General features: G+C 43.5%; 1 protein-coding gene across 1 annotated transcript in view; it reads left to right on the top strand.

The window, feature by feature from the left end:
* The window catches only part of ppip5k2 (diphosphoinositol pentakisphosphate kinase 2), a gene marked incomplete at both ends in the record, with an annotated part of 86,684 nt that overhangs the window by 40,318 nt on the left and 27,525 nt on the right, over nt 1–18,841 (top strand). Inside the window, 6 exons of the mRNA XM_083641162.1 lie at nt 2,635–2,749; nt 3,435–3,542; nt 3,614–3,730; nt 5,576–5,746; nt 14,246–14,287; nt 14,475–14,648. Coding sequence (XP_083497288.1) covers nt 2,635–2,749; nt 3,435–3,542; nt 3,614–3,730; nt 5,576–5,746; nt 14,246–14,287; nt 14,475–14,648 — 727 coding nt within the window. The remainder of the gene's footprint in view (nt 1–2,634; nt 2,750–3,434; nt 3,543–3,613; nt 3,731–5,575; nt 5,747–14,245; nt 14,288–14,474; nt 14,649–18,841) is intronic.

The raw sequence follows: 18,841 nt of genomic DNA, 5'->3' as shown, positions 1-18,841 counted from the left end.
CAAGACATGCATATCTGATGTACTCCAATCAACACAGTTACTACTGCACAAGACATGCATATCTGATGTACTCCAATCAACACAGTTACTACTGCACAAGACATGCATATCTGATGTACTCCAATCAACACAGTTACTACTGCACAAGACATGCATATCTGATGTACTCCAATCAACACAGTTACTACTGCACAAGACATGCATATCTGATGTACTCCAATCAACACAGTTACTACTGCACAAGACATGCATATCTGATGTACTCCAATCAACACAGTTACTACTGCACACCACATGCATATCTGATGTACTCCAATCAACACAGTTACTACTGCACAAGACATGCATATCTGATGTACTCCAATCAACACAGTTACTACTGCACAAGACATGCATATTTGATGTACTCCAATCAACACAGTTACTACTGCACACCACACGCATATCTGATGTACTTCAATCAACACAGTTACTACTGCACAAGACATGCATATCTGATGTACTCCAATCAACACAGTTACTACTGCACACCACACGCATATCTGATGTACTCCAATCAACACAGTTACTACTGCACACCACACGCATATCTGATGTACTCCAATCAACACAGTTACTACTGCACACCACATGCATATCTGATATACTCCAATCAACACAGTTACTACTGCACACCACATGCATATCTGATATACTCCAATCAACACAGTTACTACTGCACACCACATGCATATCTGATATACTCCAATCAACACAGTTACTACTGCACACCACATGCATATCTGATATACTCCAATCAACACAGTTACTACTGCACACCACATGCATATCTGATATACTCCAATCAACACAGTTACTACTGCACACCACATGCATATCTGATGTACTCCATCAACACAGTTACTACTGCACACCACATGCATATCTGATGTACTCCAATCAACACAGTTACTACTGCACACCACATGCATATCTGATGTACTCCATCAACACAGTTACTACTGCACACCACACGCATATCTGATGTACTTCAATCAACACAGTTACTACTGCACACCACACGCATATCTGATATACTCCAATCAACACAGTTACTACTGCACACCACACGCATATCTGATGTACTCCAATCAACACAGTTACTACTGCACACCACACGCATATCTGATGTACTCCAATCAACACAGTTACTACTGCACACCACACGCATATCTGATGTACTCCAATCAACACAGTTACTACTGCACACCACACGCATATCTGATATACTCCAATCAACACAGTTACTACTGCACACCACATGCATATCTGATATACTCCAATCAACACAGTTACTACTGCACACCACATGCATATCTGATATACTCCAATCAACACAGTTACTACTGCACAAGACATGCATATCTGATGTACTCCAATCAACACAGTTACTACTGCACAAGACATGCATATCTGATGTACTCCAATCAACACAGTTACTACTGCACAAGACATGCATATCTGATGTACTCCAATCAACACAGTTACTACTGCACAAGACATGCATATCTGATGTACTCCAATCAACACAGTTACTACTGCACAAGACATGCATATCTGATGTACTCCAATCAACACAGTTACTACTGCACAAGACATGCATATCTGATGTACTCCAATCAACACAGTTACTACTGCACAAGACATGCATATCTGATGTACTCCAATCAACACAGTTACTACTGCACAAGACATGCATATCTGATGTACTTCAATCAACACAGTTACTACTGCACAAGACATGCATATCTGATGTACTCCAATCAACACAGTTACTACTGCACAAGACATGCATATCTGATGTACTTCAATCAACACAGTTACTACTGCACAAGACATGCATATCTGATGTACTCCAATCAACACAGTTACTACTGCACAAGACATGCATATCTGATGTACTCCAATCAACACAGTTACTACTGCACAAGACATGCATATCTGATGTACTCCAATCAACACAGTTACTACTGCACAAGACATGCATATCTGATGTACTCCAATCAACACAGTTACTACTGCACAAGACATGCATATCTGATGTACTCCAATCAACACAGTTACTACTGCACACCACACGCATATCTGATGTACTTCAATCAACACAGTTACTGTGTTGATTGTGACAGTGTGTGATATTGAGCTGTTAAACCAAGACGTGACAATGTGTGATATTGCGAATTGCAAAACAATACACAATAAATGCATTCAAGAAATAATAGCAATATTTTACGTGGGAGGGGGGGGGGGGATATATGAAAAGTTAAATCAAGGTGTCTTTGTCGGGGTTCAACTAAACTAAGGAGACAAGTCGAGACTTGAGTGATGCAATGGTCTTTCCCAATCAAGCAATCAATCAAGTGTTCCTGTCAATTTTACTACTACGTAGTGAACCCCTAAAGGAGAAGAAGTACTGTAGTGGGGGGTGGGGGGGATACTTAGAGTAACAACAGGCTGCCAGGCTACAGCCCATCTGTCTAATACACCTAACAAATGCAACAGCGTTGAGACATGATTGTTTTGTAAGTACCCATTTTGAAAAATTTGCGCAACTATGAATTGAATGGCAGCTTATGCCTGTGTGGTCTTATTCAGGTATTCCCGGGGTGTGATGTCACCGGAGCGGCATGTGAGGACCCGCTTGTACTTCACCAGCGAGAGCCATGTTCACTCCCTACTCTCCATTCTCCGCTATGGATCCCTCTGTGACGTGAGCCTCGCAGTAGCTTCTCACACAACGAGTCGGTTGTCTCACTTAGGCTATGTTCTCTACAGTAGCTCTGTGACAAACAGGCTCTTGAGTGGCTGCCTTTTACTCTGCCCAACACAAAGTGGTGCTGTCAAAGGTTCTGCAAACTTTTCCTCCTGACTAGTCAAATGATTATGCATGTAAACATTATCCATGTAAACATTATCCATGTGTTGCAATCACTCCAAAGTTGATCCATGGAATAAGCGCATGAGCTAGTTTTAAATTGAAACTCTGAATTTGCTGTCATTCCGTCATTGACCGTTTCACACAGTATCTGACTTTATCCATAAAATAGCATTGAAAACAGGTAGGCTTGCATATTTCTATGAATGAATGCCGATTAACGTGTAACGAAACCGCCAACCCAAATCTGTGGTGAAGCCTGATATCTAATTGTGAAGATTAGGGTACTGAACTGCCCATCTGCTATTGGCTGGTCTTTGTGCCAGGTGATGTCACTCACCTTCTCTAAAGTACAAAATGTGGTGACAGCACCTGGCACAACCCTAACCCTAACAGACAATAACAGATGGCCTGATTTGGGTTTGGGGTTTAGTTACTCTTGACTGTATTTGGTTGGTAAACATTATTCTTGTCGGGGAAGCCAGTTGATTTCAGACACCGCTAACTGCTCATTTCACAGGAGACCAAAGATGACCAGTGGAAAAGGGCCATGGACTACCTCAAGGTTGTTAGCGAGCTGAATTACATGACGCAGATTGTGATCATGCTTTATGAGGATCCCAATAAGGTAAACACATCTACCCCGGACACAATGCAGCTCATGTATATTCACTTCATAGCATCCGCTTTGCCCTTTAGGACCCGTCCTCTGAGGAGAGGTTTCACGTGGAGCTGCACTTCAGCCCGGGGGCCAAGGGCTGCGAGGAGGACAAGAACCTGCCGTCCGGCTTCGGTTACAGGCCAGCGTCTCGAGAGGTCAGTTACAGGCCAGCGTCTCGAGAGGTCAGTTACAGGCCAGCGTCTCGAGAGGTCAGTTACAGGCCAGGTTACAGGCCAGCGTCTCAAGAGGTCAGTTACAGGCCAGGTTACAGGCCAGCATCTTGAGAGGTCAGTTACAGGCCAGGTTACAGGCCAGCGTCTCGAGAGGTCAGTTACAGGCCAGGTTACAGGCCAGCGTCTCGAGAGGTCAGTTACAGGCCAGGTTCCAGGCCGGCGTCTCGAGAGGTCAGTTACAGGCCAGCGTCTCAAGAGGTCAGTTACAGGCCAGGTTACAGGCCAGCGTCTCGAGAGGTCAGTTACAGGCCAGGTTACAGGCCAGCGTCTCGAGAGGTCAGTTGCAGGCCAGGTTACAGGCCAGCGTCTCGAGAGGTCAGTTACAGGCCAGGTTACAGGCCAGCGTCTCAAGAGGTCAGTTACAGGCCAGGTTACAGGCCAGCGTCTCAAGAGGTCAGTTACAGGCCAGGTTACAGGCCAGCATCTCGAGAGGTCAGTTACAGGCCAGCATCTCGAGAGGTCAGTTACAGGCCAGCGTCTCGAGAGGTCAGTTACAGGCCAGCGTCTCGAGAGGTCAGTTACAGGCCAGCGTCTCGAGAGGTCAGTTACAGGCCAGGTTACAGGCCAGCGTCTCGAGAGGTCAGTTACAGGCCAGGTTACAGGCCAGCGTCTCGAGAGGTCAGTTACAGGCCAGCGTCTCGAGAGGTCAGTTACATGCCAGGTTACAGGCCAGCGTCTCGAGAGGTCAGGGAGCTTCTCCTCACATCCACATATTGTTCCCACAGGTCCTTGAAACAGTTTGACAACAATTTAAGGAAGGAAAGAAAATCAATGCCTTGAAAGTCTTTGAAAATAGACATAAATAGACTAGGGCTGTATTTGAATATTTGGATATTCTCAATATTCGTTCATATTATTGTTGTTGTTGTTGTTGTTGTTATTATGTTTATTATTTATTTATTTATTTATTTATGTAGGTATGTAGTTAGTTAGTTATGTTGGAATGCCCCTAACCCCCACCAATCATCACTCCTCATGTCCCTCCATTCGATTCATTCATGAAGGTATAAGGAATCAAGCCATTAATATAACAATCCAGTAGGTGGCAGTAATGCAACACTTGAGTTACTGTTTAATGCAGTTAGTATTGTACTGTACTGTCTACAATTTTCACTGCAGTTATATTTATTTGTATGTTCATTTATTTATGGACAGCACACATTAATCAACATTTCTGCAAATGTGCCAGTGTTAGCCAGCTGGCTAATTTTCAATTGTAGTCCTTTTAGCCAGATGTAAAAGAAACCTACAAATCAATAAAACCTACACAGTCAATAACATGTACAGTCAAGACAGTAAGACGCCATAAAGACAAAAGCAACAGAATAAGAATTCACAAAACAGATCACATGCCATGCAGAGCAACAGGAGACAGTTAAACATCATTATGATAAAAAGCCATGCACAGTAGCAAGAGACAACAGCACATCAATACATAAAACAGCCACAGCAAACACCCATACAGCACATAATATTAATTAATATTATTATTATATAGTCTTATATATTATATATATAGTATATATATTATATATACTATATATATTAATATACACATAATAGCCATGCAATCAACAAAACAACACACAGCCAAGCAATAGTGACCATAAACATTTAGAATGATACATGCATGCATGCAGATTTGCAGAGCAGCAGCAAACAGATACAATACAAGAGACACTAACTAGGTTCTGAAGAAAACAGCCTTTGAAATCAGCTGACTTGGAGTATTTGTATTTCCTAATGATCCATACGTTCATCTGTCAGAACGAGGGCTCGAAGAAGAAATGTCAGAACGACAGCGAGGAGGACTCAGGCCTGACCAAGCGAGACGAGCCAGACCGGGCCCTCGTAACCTTCAGACCCTTAGTGTCTGACCCCATCTACATCCACAGGAAGTCCCCTCTGCCCCGCTCCAAAAAGATCGGCTCTGTGGAAGTAAGTGCGCCCTCAAAGTTTCAGATCCAAGCGCTGGTCGAACAGGATGTAGGAATACAATGAATGTGAACAAAAATGGGCACAAAGTTTTAGATACAACTTGGAGGCATAATAGCACAAGAGATGGGCAGTATATTTGCATCAGTGCAGTGCCAGAGGTACTGTACATCATGCAATGATGCGAATTTTGAAATGTTGCGAATTGCGATACAATGCCTATTGTTCAGTTTTCATCTTCAGACACATTTCCACATGCCACATTGCTCCCATTACCAGTAGCTACATACCCTCAAAACGGTCAGCACAAATAATGTCATTTATCTGCGCTTATCAGTTCTATTCTTAATTCATTTCATTTCGCGTTTTAGTTGCAAGGGACAAATTGCTCTGTGACGATGGCATATTGCTATGAATGCCTTATTTATCTGATGTCCCTAAATCATTATGGTGCTCTTGATGCCTTCTTGATAGCGCTGCTTTTGCTGTGTTGCTTTGAATAGATGTAGATAGGAGTAATATGCCTATTCTTTCAGCTATATGGTCACTTCCAATGCTTTTCTAGTTTCACGGTTTCTTTACTTCAAAATTGTTAACAATTTTTGCTAGACAAGAGATTGCTATTTAGTTATTATCTATCTATAATAAGGGTGTCAAAAATAATCAAATATAAGATGCATCGTGATGCGGACGTGCAGGATTCTGCATCGATTCACAAATGTCAAAAATCGATTATTTAAAAAGAAAAAAATCCAATCAAATATAATGGAAGTACATGCATTTGTTTATTTTCATTATGGATCATAATACAATGCAATTCCAAGTGCACTTTTATTTTAAAAGTAGCCACACAGTGAGAAAAAAGAAAGTGAGAAAAAATAAATCATGTATTGGGGGAAAAAAGTCGATTTAAGATGCATCGAGATGCATTGATAATCGTAATCGAATCGAATCGTAGCCCTTTGAATCGTAATCGAATCATGAGGCCAGTGAATATTCACAGCCCTAATCTAGAAGTTGTACAAGGTGATTGTTGCTGAAATGTGTTAATAGTCTAGATTGCATTTGGTTATTAGGTTGTTATTATGCATGTTTTTAAAGCTGCATTCAGTGATGTTTTTGTGTTAAAATAAGTGTTAAATGGCTCTATATTCTGACAGCAATCACTGAAATAGAGTGTTTGAACAGTAACTTGAAACCCCCAACCCCCCACTGTCCTCTATCTCTCTGCTGTAGTCCTGCAGGCAGGGCGGACATGTCTCCGTAACCGTAACTTGTAGAGACTCACGGATGGCGGCGCTGGATTCGGAGTGAAAAAATACATAGTCCTTTATAAGCATCGCGATCTGACCTTCCCTTTACCAGAAAATGTCTACTTTTCTCTGATTGGATAGTGGGAGGTTGCCGCCAAATTTGATCCAATCAGAGAAAAGTTGACATTTTCTGGGAAACAGAAGGTCGGACCGCGATGCTTACAATGAACTATATGTATTTTTTCACCCCGAATCCAACGCCTGAGTCTCTATGGGGCACTTTACACGAGGACGGTTTCCTATGGTGACGGGGAATTATTGTATCGTTAGTGCCTCCCTTTTAGACTTAGGAAACGACACATTTTGAAACCACCTTCCAGAGTGGAATTCTTTGAGACGCTTCCCGCTGAGGGCTCCATGTAATCGCTTGAAGACGGCACATTTCAGAAACTCTGACGTGCCTGCACACGCGACACACGCGATTATGCCATAGCCGTGCCGAGTTGGCAACCATTTTCAAAATAAAATGTCACTATGAATGAAGTTAGGCAACATTCAGAATTAAGCTACACTGCGACCAACTTCAGTTACATGTTCATAACGTTACTGCTGCGAGGAGCCGATGGCTGTACCCGGTCGGCATTTAACGTTAGTTACAAAAGCACGTCGACAGTGTTTTCTCACTGCCAGTAGCCTAACTACAGTAGGGTTTGACAGATAGCACACTCAGCGCTCCCGGTCCTCGCTGCTCGTTAAAGATTTCCAATAGGCGTTATTCTGATAAACTGGTCACATATATGTTACATTCACACCCGACAAATATTAAAACTTTAAAACAGTTTGGTTTTTTTTTTTAGCTTGAAAAAAGCTTTTTGGCAAGTCTAAATGACTGCGGAAGGCGTACTCTACTACTAGGACTACAGGAGAGAGATAAGAGGACAGTGGGGGGTTGGGGGTTTCAAGTCACTGACCAAACACACTATTTCAGTGATTGATGTCAGAATATAGAGCCATTTAACACTTATTTTAACACGGAAACATCTCTGAATGCAGTTTAAGTTATGGTCACATATTGAAATGGTAATGCAAATGGGTGATACTTTATAATAAGGTTGCATTAACGTGTTAACGCATTAATTAATGGTGATAAAATGCTGCATTTGTCAATGCAGTAACTCTGTCCATGAGCTATTTATGACCGATCTGTCTTTTTGTGTGTGATTTCCTTCAGTAACCCTTTGTGTCCCACTTTTTAAGTCATGTCTTTCTGACCCTAGTAAGCCATTAGTAAAACACTTGGAAGACCAACAGACACATTGTCAGTGAACCCATATGCCATTTTTCACATAGACTTGCGTAAGGCAGAGCTGACACCTTACAACAGGTCATGTGAAACGGGTTATTTAAGGTTTAACAAACATGAATAAGAGTGGAGTTTTGGGCTTGTTGTAATGGTTTAGTTCCAAAGTTGTAAAAAAGAGACGGCTCGCTCACAAATAGATCATGAACAGCGGTTACTTACTGCTTTTGCATGAATAAATGATTCCATGCCTTAATTAAGCATTTGTTCACCATTAATTAATGCATTGATTCATGTTAGTTAATACAACCTCATTTTAAAGCCGAAAGTGGGGACGTGAGTCACATGACTTTGACTCGTCACAATTTTAATTGGTAGAGACTTGACTCGATGCAGGAAGGACTTGAGACTTGAGATCTTGTGTTTGTGTAAATGACCCAATTTAAATTGTGTTTTCTGAATTTGTTTGGGATGATTAGATTTATTGAAGTTGAAACTGATTATAGAAATCAAAGTCATGATGCTCTTTTACCAACTTTGCATGGTGTTAATGCTTTGGAGAGAGAGTTGTGTCACTGTGCACGCCTCGTTAAAGGCAGCTCCCTCCTGTAAATGACCAGATACTGTACCACTGTACACTCACTGGGACTCTCCATGCACCTGCACACGTGGTCCAAATAGTCTGGCCTCCTCAACATGTCCAGAACCATCAAGCGTAAATAATAATAATAATAATAATAATAGATTGCACTTATATAGTGCTTAAATAATACAGTATGGACATAGCCTACAGTTGGCTTTTGGACTCCAGTTTGGAAGCCTAGTGTGGCCTGTCGCCATCTTGGGGTCCTTGCACAGCTCGCACGAGACCGGGGTGGGGGGGCAAAGCTGCATGACCACTGGACAAGCCACCTGTCAATCATGGCCAAAACCTAGTCTTTTCTATTGTCTATTTGACTCTAAATGGCTGTTTGTTATATAAAACCCCGCCCCCTCCATACAGTTGTTATGAAAGTTGAAATTAGCTACAGTATATAGACCCTTTTACAGTTTGTAAACAGCATGACGTATTTTGTGGGCGGAGCCAAATTACCTTAGGTTACCTTACACAAATCAACTACCCCTGTGACGTCAACTACCCCTGTGACGTCAACTACCCCTGTGACGTCAACTTACCCCTGTGACGTCAACTTACCCCTGTGACGTCAACTACCCCTGTGACGTCAACTACCCCTGTGACGTCAACTACCCCTGTGACGTCAACTACCCCTGTGACGTCAACTACCCCTGTGACCCCTGTGACGTCAACTACCCCTGTGACGTCAACTTACCCCTGTGACGTCAACTACCCCTGTGATGTCAACTACCCCTGTGATGTCAACTACCCCTGTGACGTCAACTACCCCTGTGACCCCTGTGACGTCAACTACCCCTGTGACGTCAACTACCCCTGTGACGTCAACTACCCCTGTGACGTCAACTACCTCTGTGACGTCAACTACCCCTGTGACGTCAACTACCCCTGTGACGTCAACTACCCCTGTGACATCAACTACCCCTGTGACGTCAACTACCCCTGTGACGTCAACTACCCCTGTGACGTCAACTACCTCTGTGACGTCAACTACCCCTGTGACCCCTGTGACGTCAACTACCCCTGTGACGTCAACTACCCCTGTGACGTCAACTACCCCTGTGACCCCTGTGACGTCAACTACCCCTGTGACGTCAACTACCCCTGTGACGTCAACTACCCCTGTGACGTCAACTACCCCTGTGACGTCAACTACCCCTGTGACCCCTGTGACGTCAACTACCCCTGTGACGTCAACTACCCCTGTGACGTCAACTACCTCTGTGACGTCAACTACCCCTGTGACGTCAACTACCCCTGTGACGTCAACTACCCCTGTGACGTCAACTACCCCTGTGACCCCTGTGACGTCAACTACCCCTGTGACGTCAACTTACCCCTGTGACGTCAACTACCCCTGTGATGTCAACTACCCCTGTGATGTCAACTACCCCTGTGACGTCAACTACCCCTGTGACCCCTGTGACGTCAACTACCCCTGTGACGTCAACTACCCCTGTGACCCCTGTGACGTCAACTACCCCTGTGACCCCTGTGACGTCAACTACCCCTGTGACCCCTGTGACGTCAACTACCCCTGTGACGTCAACTACCCCTGTGACCCCTGTGACGTCAACTACCCCTGTGACCCCTGTGACGTCAACTACCCCTGTGACCCCTGTGACGTCAACTACCCCTGTGACCCCTGTGACGTCAACTACCCCTGTGACCCCTGTGACGTCAACTACCTCTGTGACCCCTGTGACGTCAACTACCTCTGTGACCCCTGTGACGTCAACTACCCCTGTGACCCCTGTGACGTCAACTACCCCTGTGACGTCAACTACCTCTGTGACCCCTGTGACGTCAACTACCCCTGTGACGTCAACTACCCCTGTGACCCCTGTGACGTCAACTACCCCTGTGACCCCTGTGACGTCAACTACCTCTGTGACCCCTGTGACATCAACTACCCCTGTGACCCCTGTGACATCAACTACCCCTGTGACCCCTGTGACGTCAACTACCCCTGTGACCCCTGTGACGTCAACTACCCCTGTGACCCCTGTGACATCAACTACCCCTGTGACATCAACTACCTCTGTGACCCCTGTGACGTCAACTACCCCTGTGACCCCTGTGACGTCAACTACCCCTGTGACCCCTGTGACGTCAACTACCCCTGTGACCCCTGTGACATCAACTACCCCTGTGACCCCTGTGACGTCAACTACCTCTGTGACCCCTGTGACGTCAACTACCCCTGTGACCCCTGTGACGTCAACTACCCCTGTGACCCCTGTGACGTCAACTACCCCTGTGACATCAACTACCTCTGTGACCCCTGTGACGTCAACTACCCCTGTGACCCCTGTGACGTCAACTACCCCTGTGACCCCTGTGACGTCAACTACCCCTGTGACCCCTGTGACATCAACTACCCCTGTGACCCCTGTGACGTCAACTACCTCTGTGACCCCTGTGACGTCAACTACCCCTGTGACCCCTGTGACGTCAACTACCCCTGTGACCCCTGTGACGTCAACTACCCCTGTGACATCAACTACCCCTGTGACCCCTGTGACGTCAACTACCCCTGTGACGTCAACTACCCCTGTGACGTCAACTACCCCTGTGACCCCTGTAACGTCAACTACCCCTGTGACCCCTGTGACGTCAACTACCTCTGTGACCCCTGTGACGTCAACTACCCCTGTGACCCCTGTGACGTCAACTACCCCTGTGACGTCAACTACCTCTGTGACCCCTGTGACGTCAACTACCCCTGTGACGTCAACTACCTCTGTGACCCCTGTGACGTCAACTACCCCTGTGACGTTGGCTGTAAAAGGGTCTATAGGCCAACCGTGTTTTGGCCCAGGCTGTAAACATGCTTAATCCTGTTACACAGTGAGGCATTCTAACCAGGGGCGTTTCTACGGGTGGGCCTGGATAGGCACAGGCCCACCCACTTCTTGCCCTGGCCCACCAAAAAAAAATAAAAAATTATTGTTTGTTTTCTAGAGGCAAACTTGCTGCTGCCTTGCTAGCTAATGGTTTTGTAGCTTAAAAGCGCAGGGCACATCATCTCCAGAGTCTAATGCATGACGACTTCATGACATCTAGGAATTTTGCGCGCTTCCCGCGCAAAATTTTGTCATGCAATTGCCCCACCAATTTTCTCCAGGCCCACCCATAATTGAATTTCTGCCTACGCCCCTGATTCTAACATGGGGGTGAACGGGGAACGACTCCCTTTTGGGTCCAGCGTCAAGTGGCCATTCAAGGAACTACAGCTATCAGTAGCACTTCTGCGGCTTCCTCTTCCAAACCCCAAGCTAGCCCACTAGTCCAAACACGAAACACTGCTTATCTCCACCCATATGTTTTCCAGAAAAGTCTGTGGAGAGCCTTCTTTGCTATGGCTACATATTTTTTCACATGGCTTCATGATGCAGAATGACAGCTTGGACTTGGCTTCGGTCGGTGACGCTTCGCGGTCAGCTCGCTAGCCAGCGAGTCATTGGCTAGTGCGGGTTTCTATTATATCCCTGTTCTTTTCACATAGCCTGGAGAAACCATCTTGATCACATGAACTCACATTCTCTTTCGCTCCAGCCATTTCCTGAAATTACATTGTAACCGGGACAATCAGGGACTGGGGAGTTGTCCGTTAAGGCAAGTGCTTCCGCCCATTGAAATAGCTCTAAGTCCCGACTGATATGTAGAGCGAAACAGAATATGAGGTCACATGATCAGGATGGTTTTTTTACCAGGCTACCTTTCACAATCATGGAGACTCCGATCAAGTCGGTACCATTTTAGATTACCGTATGTCTATAAATCGCTCACACAACCGCACAAATCATATTGCATTGAAAAGTCCTAAATATGTAGTTTTCTTTAAGATTTTACAGTAAATCAATACTGGACTTGAGTATCAAGTCACTAAGAATTTAATTTAATGGTGCATTGAGTATTTTGCCATCAATCACTTGCCCTTAATTGCTCATTTCCATAAACTAAACTAAAAGTCACATCCTCAAATTGCATGTACAGTACACAGAGTGCTAAAAATCTTTAACCCCCCCCCCCATTTCCCCTCCCCAGAGTTCACTGACAGTAAAAGCACTAATATCAAACAGTGAAATGCATCACAATCACCACATGTTGAGGTCCACAGCTTTTACGTGTCTTCTTGACACCATGGCAGTAAGAATTTACTAGAAGAAGATCTGAGTTGTTTTTTCCTAGGTTGTATCTTTAAATAATGGCTTTACCGGTGATCAAACCACTTTGTATCATATATAATCTCAGTAAAATAAGCACATTGTTTTGCCTTCTCTCTCCGTTTACCTCATGGAGAATTTGCTCCTGCTCCTGTCTGCAGAAACTCCGCCCCCACCAGCTGCAAGTCATTAAGGCTTGTTAAGGCTCTCCATGTGATTCTCTGTGGATGTGCGCATATTTAAAAAATAAAAAGTAAACAATAACAGCCGCCCTCGGAGCAGATTCTCCCCCTCCAGCACAACGCATCAGAACGGAGCGCTTTGCCAGAGGAGGAAATGGGAGATCTCCGTGAGGAAAACACAGAGAGAAGGTAAAACACTGCACATGTGCTTCTATTACCGAGATTATTAACGATACAAAGTGGGTTGATTACCGGTAAAGCCATCCTTTAATATGCTTTAAATCAGTGGTGCCCAACCAGTCGATCGCAGTCTACTGGTCGACCGCGGATTGACCCCAGGTCGATCGCGTCAAAAATCGATTATAAAAAAATAAAAAAATAATCAAATAAAATATAATGGAAGTACATGCAGTTGTTTATTTTAATTATGGATCATAATACAATGCAATTCCAAATGCACTTTTATTTTAAAAGTAGCCACACAGTGAGAAAAAAGAAAGTGAGAAAAAATAAATCATGTATTAGGGAAAAAAAGTGATGCATCGATTTAAGATGCATCGAGATACATCGATAATCGTAATCTAATTGAATCGTAGCCCTCTGAATCGTAATCGAATCGTGAGGCCAGTGAATATTCACAGCCCTAATGTCAAAGTGGTTGTGGGACAACGAGAAAGTGTTGTGAGGTTAGTTACTGCAGGCTGGAAACGATGTGTGTGCGTTTGCGATGTTGAAACTGGACTGGTAGATCTTGGGAGGCTGGTTACTTGAAAAGTAGATCTTCGGTCAAAAAAGGTTGGGCACCCCTGCTTTAAATGGTATTACAATACCCGGAGAAAAAGGTATACAGTAGCACCTTGTTTTAAACTTGCTTATTGTTCTCTATAACAACCAGTGTCAGAATTAGCAACAGAGAAAACATTGATTTTCTTTGTCCTCATCTTTTTTTATGCTTTCTGTTTAGTCCCCATTGCAGCCAGACTTAATCAAGACTACACCTGGCAAAGTATGACCACCACACATTTCCATACCCGACTCCTTACTCTCAAAAACACATTTCCATACCCGACTCCTTACTCTCAAAAACAGGCGTCCTTGTGAATGTTAATGAGATTGGACATGTACATAGCTACTGTACTTTTTTCTGTAATGTTGCATGACTGTGCTGTTTTTGCCCCCTCTCTCACTTCCAGGAAGAGAGCCCCCTGAGTGTGTCTAGCCCTGAGTCTATTGGTACCTGGCTGCATTATACCTGTGCTGTTGGTACTGGGCGTCGAAGACGCAGATCAGGGGACCAAATAACTTCCTCCCCTGTCTCCCCCAAATCACTGGCTTTCACTTCCAGTATTTTTGGCTCATGGCAACAGGTTTTTACCTCCTTTTAATTCATTACAATAACACACAGAAAGCGTTCACTGCTCTTTTTGCACGCGTGCACCTGAGAGCACTGGGGCAGTCTCAAGGACACCTGAGAGCACTGGGGCAGTCTCAAGGACACCTAATCAGCAGATCAATGTAAAGATGCTGTCATGTTTTACCGGCATACACATACTGTTCCATGCATCTGTTTATTTAAACATACTCTTGTTTTTTTTTAGCTTCCACTTAACTCATTGAGTGCCAAGGACGAGTATGTTCGTCAATTCGTTTAGTAACGTAGAGTGCCAAGGACGAGTATGTTCGTCAATTCGTTTAGTAACGTAGAGTGCCAAGGACGAGTATGTTCGTCAATTCGTTTAGTAACGTAGAGTGCCAAGGACGAGTATGTTCGTCAATTGCGTTTTTTGACGGTGGGACAAAAGGACAAAAGGAAAAAAGAGAGAAGAAGTCATGGGGAAACGGAAATCGCATCGATATGCATGAAGCATAACGTTAGCTGTGCCTGTGAACAGCAGTCAATCTGCTGCCACAATTGAGCCCCTCCATCTCCGCTGCGATAGCCCCTCCATATGATTTAGTTGCCGACACCAGCGTCTTTCTGAAAAGTTACATTATTCTCAGCTGGGAGCCGGCGACAGGCTGTGAAAAAGCGGGGTGCAGCGCACTTTTCAGTGCAGAGCAAATGCAGAGCAAACGCAGCAGAGCCCCAGAGACACTCCCACGGAGGAGGAGGGGGGTGGGGCACTACAGCATACAACCATTGACAGTAAACACAGACCCAGACAGCAGGCTCGATGCACAGAGACAGGCAAACAAGCTAGAATATCTGATGCCCACCAGCAGTAAATCAAGACCAGCACGCAGGGGCCAGCGCTGCTGGTTGCAGCTAAAAAATATTATTTGGCCAAACAAAATTCCTTTGTTTTCACTGTTTTATTGAAGGAAATTATTTTTGAGGTGTCATTACATCAGAAAATATTAGCTTCAGAGTCAATGATGTGCTTGAAATGCTTCATTTCACAAAAGGCTGAATATCTCAGATTCTAAATTGAAACGTGTGTTTTTGCTGAAATCAACCTATCTTCTCCGGCTGATAACTAAAGAACGGAAAATGATATCAATAAACTTTTTTTTGCAGATGATAGAAGAGAGTCTCATCGTTCTTTGTGCGTGTTCGGTGTTTACATAGTAATATCACACAATATTCTGTGGGCGTCGAGAAATCACTGAAAACGCTCTGAAACTCTGGCACTGGGAGCGTCCGTTCTCCAAAAGTGGCTGGCACTCAATGAGTTAAATTGAAATAGTATTCTTGCTGCCCACGGTGCAGCCGATGCTTACCCTACAGTGGGTGCAGCCGATGCTTACCCCTTCAGTGGGTGCAGCCGATGCTTACCCTACAGTGTGTGCGGCCGATGCTTACCGTATAGTTTATGCTTACCTTACTGTGGGTACAATTTGAACTCCAGTCCAAATTCAGTTTCAACACTTAAAAAAAGTGACTCCAGCCAGTCATCAAGGCACTCCAATATAGGGCTCTCTCCCTGGGTTTATTTATGTTGGGTTCTGTGCACATTACACGTTACATTACATTACATTACACATTACACGTGTTACAAGTTATTTATGTTGGGTTCTGTGCACATTACACGTTACATTACATTACATTACACATTACACGTGTTACAAGTTATTTATGTTGGGTTCTGTGCACATTACATTATTTATGTTGGGTTCTGTGCACATTACATTATTTATGTTGGGTTCTGTGCACATTACATTATTTATGTTGGGTTCTGTGCACATGACATTATTTATGTTGGGTTCTGTGCACATTACATTATTTATGTTGGGTTCTGTGCACATTACATTATTTATGTTGGGTTCTGTGCACATGACATTATTTATGTTGGGTTCTGTGCACATTACATTATTTATGTTGGGTTCTGTGCACATTACATTATTTATGTTGGGTTCTGTGCACATGACATTATTTATGTTGGGTTCTGTGCACATTACATTATTTATGTTGGGTTCTGTGCACATTACATTATTTATGTTGGGTTCTGTGCACATTACATTATTTATGTTGGGTTCTGTGCACATTACATTATTTATGTTGGGTTCTGTGCACATGACATTATTTATGTTGGGTTCTGTGCACATTACATTATTTATGTTGGGTTCTGTGCACATTACATTATTTATGTTGGGTTCTGTGCACATGACATTATTTATGTTGGGTTCTGTGCACATTGCACGTGTTACAAGTTGTCATTGATTGTCACTTTGATCCATTCCCTTCCCTCTCTTTATTTCATCGTTTCACTAGCTTATTCATTATGTGCTCACAGACTATTCAGCTATGGCTACTTGAAATCAGCCCACATCACTGATTTGGCTGTAGGTAAACTCACCACAACCAGCCCTGAATTCAATCCACCTTCAGAGAATTTGACTGTCATGTAGAAGAGGCATCTTAGTGTTCTTGCGCCATAGCAGAATCAGTCCACTTGCATAGTTTGTACTAGTCATCGTGTTCACACACATTTGATATGTAGAGTCTGTCTTTATATTCATCTGCTGAAAACACCAACATTAGTTGTCCTTTGTGACTTGCTCAATGTAGTTGTTGACTGAGAATTGGATAGGTATATCTGGAGCACAGTAAGGGCTGAACAGTGCGTCTGTGTGGGTGGGATGTCTCTCCTCTATTCCTGCTGACCTCACCACCCATTCTGCTTGGATGCTAAATCCTCTGTTTGTAATGGTTGACTGCTTTTCACTAAGGAAATGTAGGCAAGGCTATTTTTTAACTACATTTCTCCACCTATTTGCTAAATGGAGCCAAAGAAGGCTTTGAATGTGCAACTGACTGACTGCATTGATCTAACACAGTTGACTTCTACCTTGATAAATAAATATGTCGACCTCAAAAGGAAGAGAACAACCATTGACTTTTTAAAGTTGTATGAGCTGTGATTCAGGCCTAAATGTGCAACTAGACAAAACTCAAGTGACTGACACCAGGTTACTTGAATCTATAGTTATTGGTTTTCTTCCAGATGACACATGACTGAGTTTATATATATATACAGTATATATATATATTTATGTGTGAGAGTCAGGCCCAGGGGTTTGTCTCAGCCCTTCAGGTAAGCTTTGTGAGGTGTGAGAGTGGGCTCCTGGTGTCCTGTCTCAGCTATTCCACATCCACCTCTCATAACCTTTGAAACCTCCATTCTGAGCAGGATCCAACTCCCCTCACACTGTATACTCCACCTCCAAAAATAGCCCATTTCCCATTTGTCTCAGTTATCATTCATGAAACGGTGATATTAATCTCTCGGGGTGAAATGAGAATACCATCTGTTTATTTTTTTCCATTTTGCACAGAGTCAAGGGTGTTTTCACACTTGTCTTAAGACAAGTGATATTTGGGGAATTATTCAGCATTTCTGCTTCAGTGTGAACTCGGTAACGGTTTGGTTTTGCGATTGCATTCAAAATGTGCTTTATTTGCACATAGCGAACACCAAGCGCTCTGACTTGATTTATTGATGGTGGTGGCATGGCATGAAAGCAGTTAAGCTAGGTGACATTACTGGTTGATATCTTGAGGTAATATACTGTATATATATACTGAGTAGGGATGTTCATTTTGAAAATTTTCCATAATCGATAATCGGTGAAAATTAACGATCAATTATCGATTATCGATCATATTAATACTTATATATATACGTATATATATATATATATTTATTTTTTTTTACAAAATGAATGCCTATGGCAGAAAATACGAAAGACAACGTGTTCTCCTCAATGAACTCTTTATTTCAATCTGTCTCCTCTCCAACACTCTGCTGTCCCCGGCACATGCCGGTGTGAATTCCCCATGTTTAAAACAGTTTTGTTGGCACAAAGGCCCGTGCCCAGCCAGAAAACTAGAGACTATATGAAGCTCCACCTCACGTTAGTCGGCTGTGCAATGGAGTGGGGCGAGGAGGAACGAATTCCACCCAAACCTAGTCAATTTTTTATTTTTTATTTTTTATAATAACAAAATCGATCCAAATTCCACAGGATCGATTCCAATCCTTAACGATCAATTATCGATTTTCGACAATTGATGAACATCCCTAATACTGAGCACTAAGTGCACTAAGTGCTCAGGAAC

This window comes from Poromitra crassiceps (genome assembly GCF_964638095.1).
Source record: "Poromitra crassiceps genome assembly, chromosome: 8".
Taxonomy (NCBI): Eukaryota; Metazoa; Chordata; class Actinopteri; order Beryciformes; family Melamphaidae; genus Poromitra; species Poromitra crassiceps.
The sequence above is the reverse complement of the archived record's forward strand: the minus strand, read 5'-3'. Positions and strand labels throughout refer to the sequence as shown.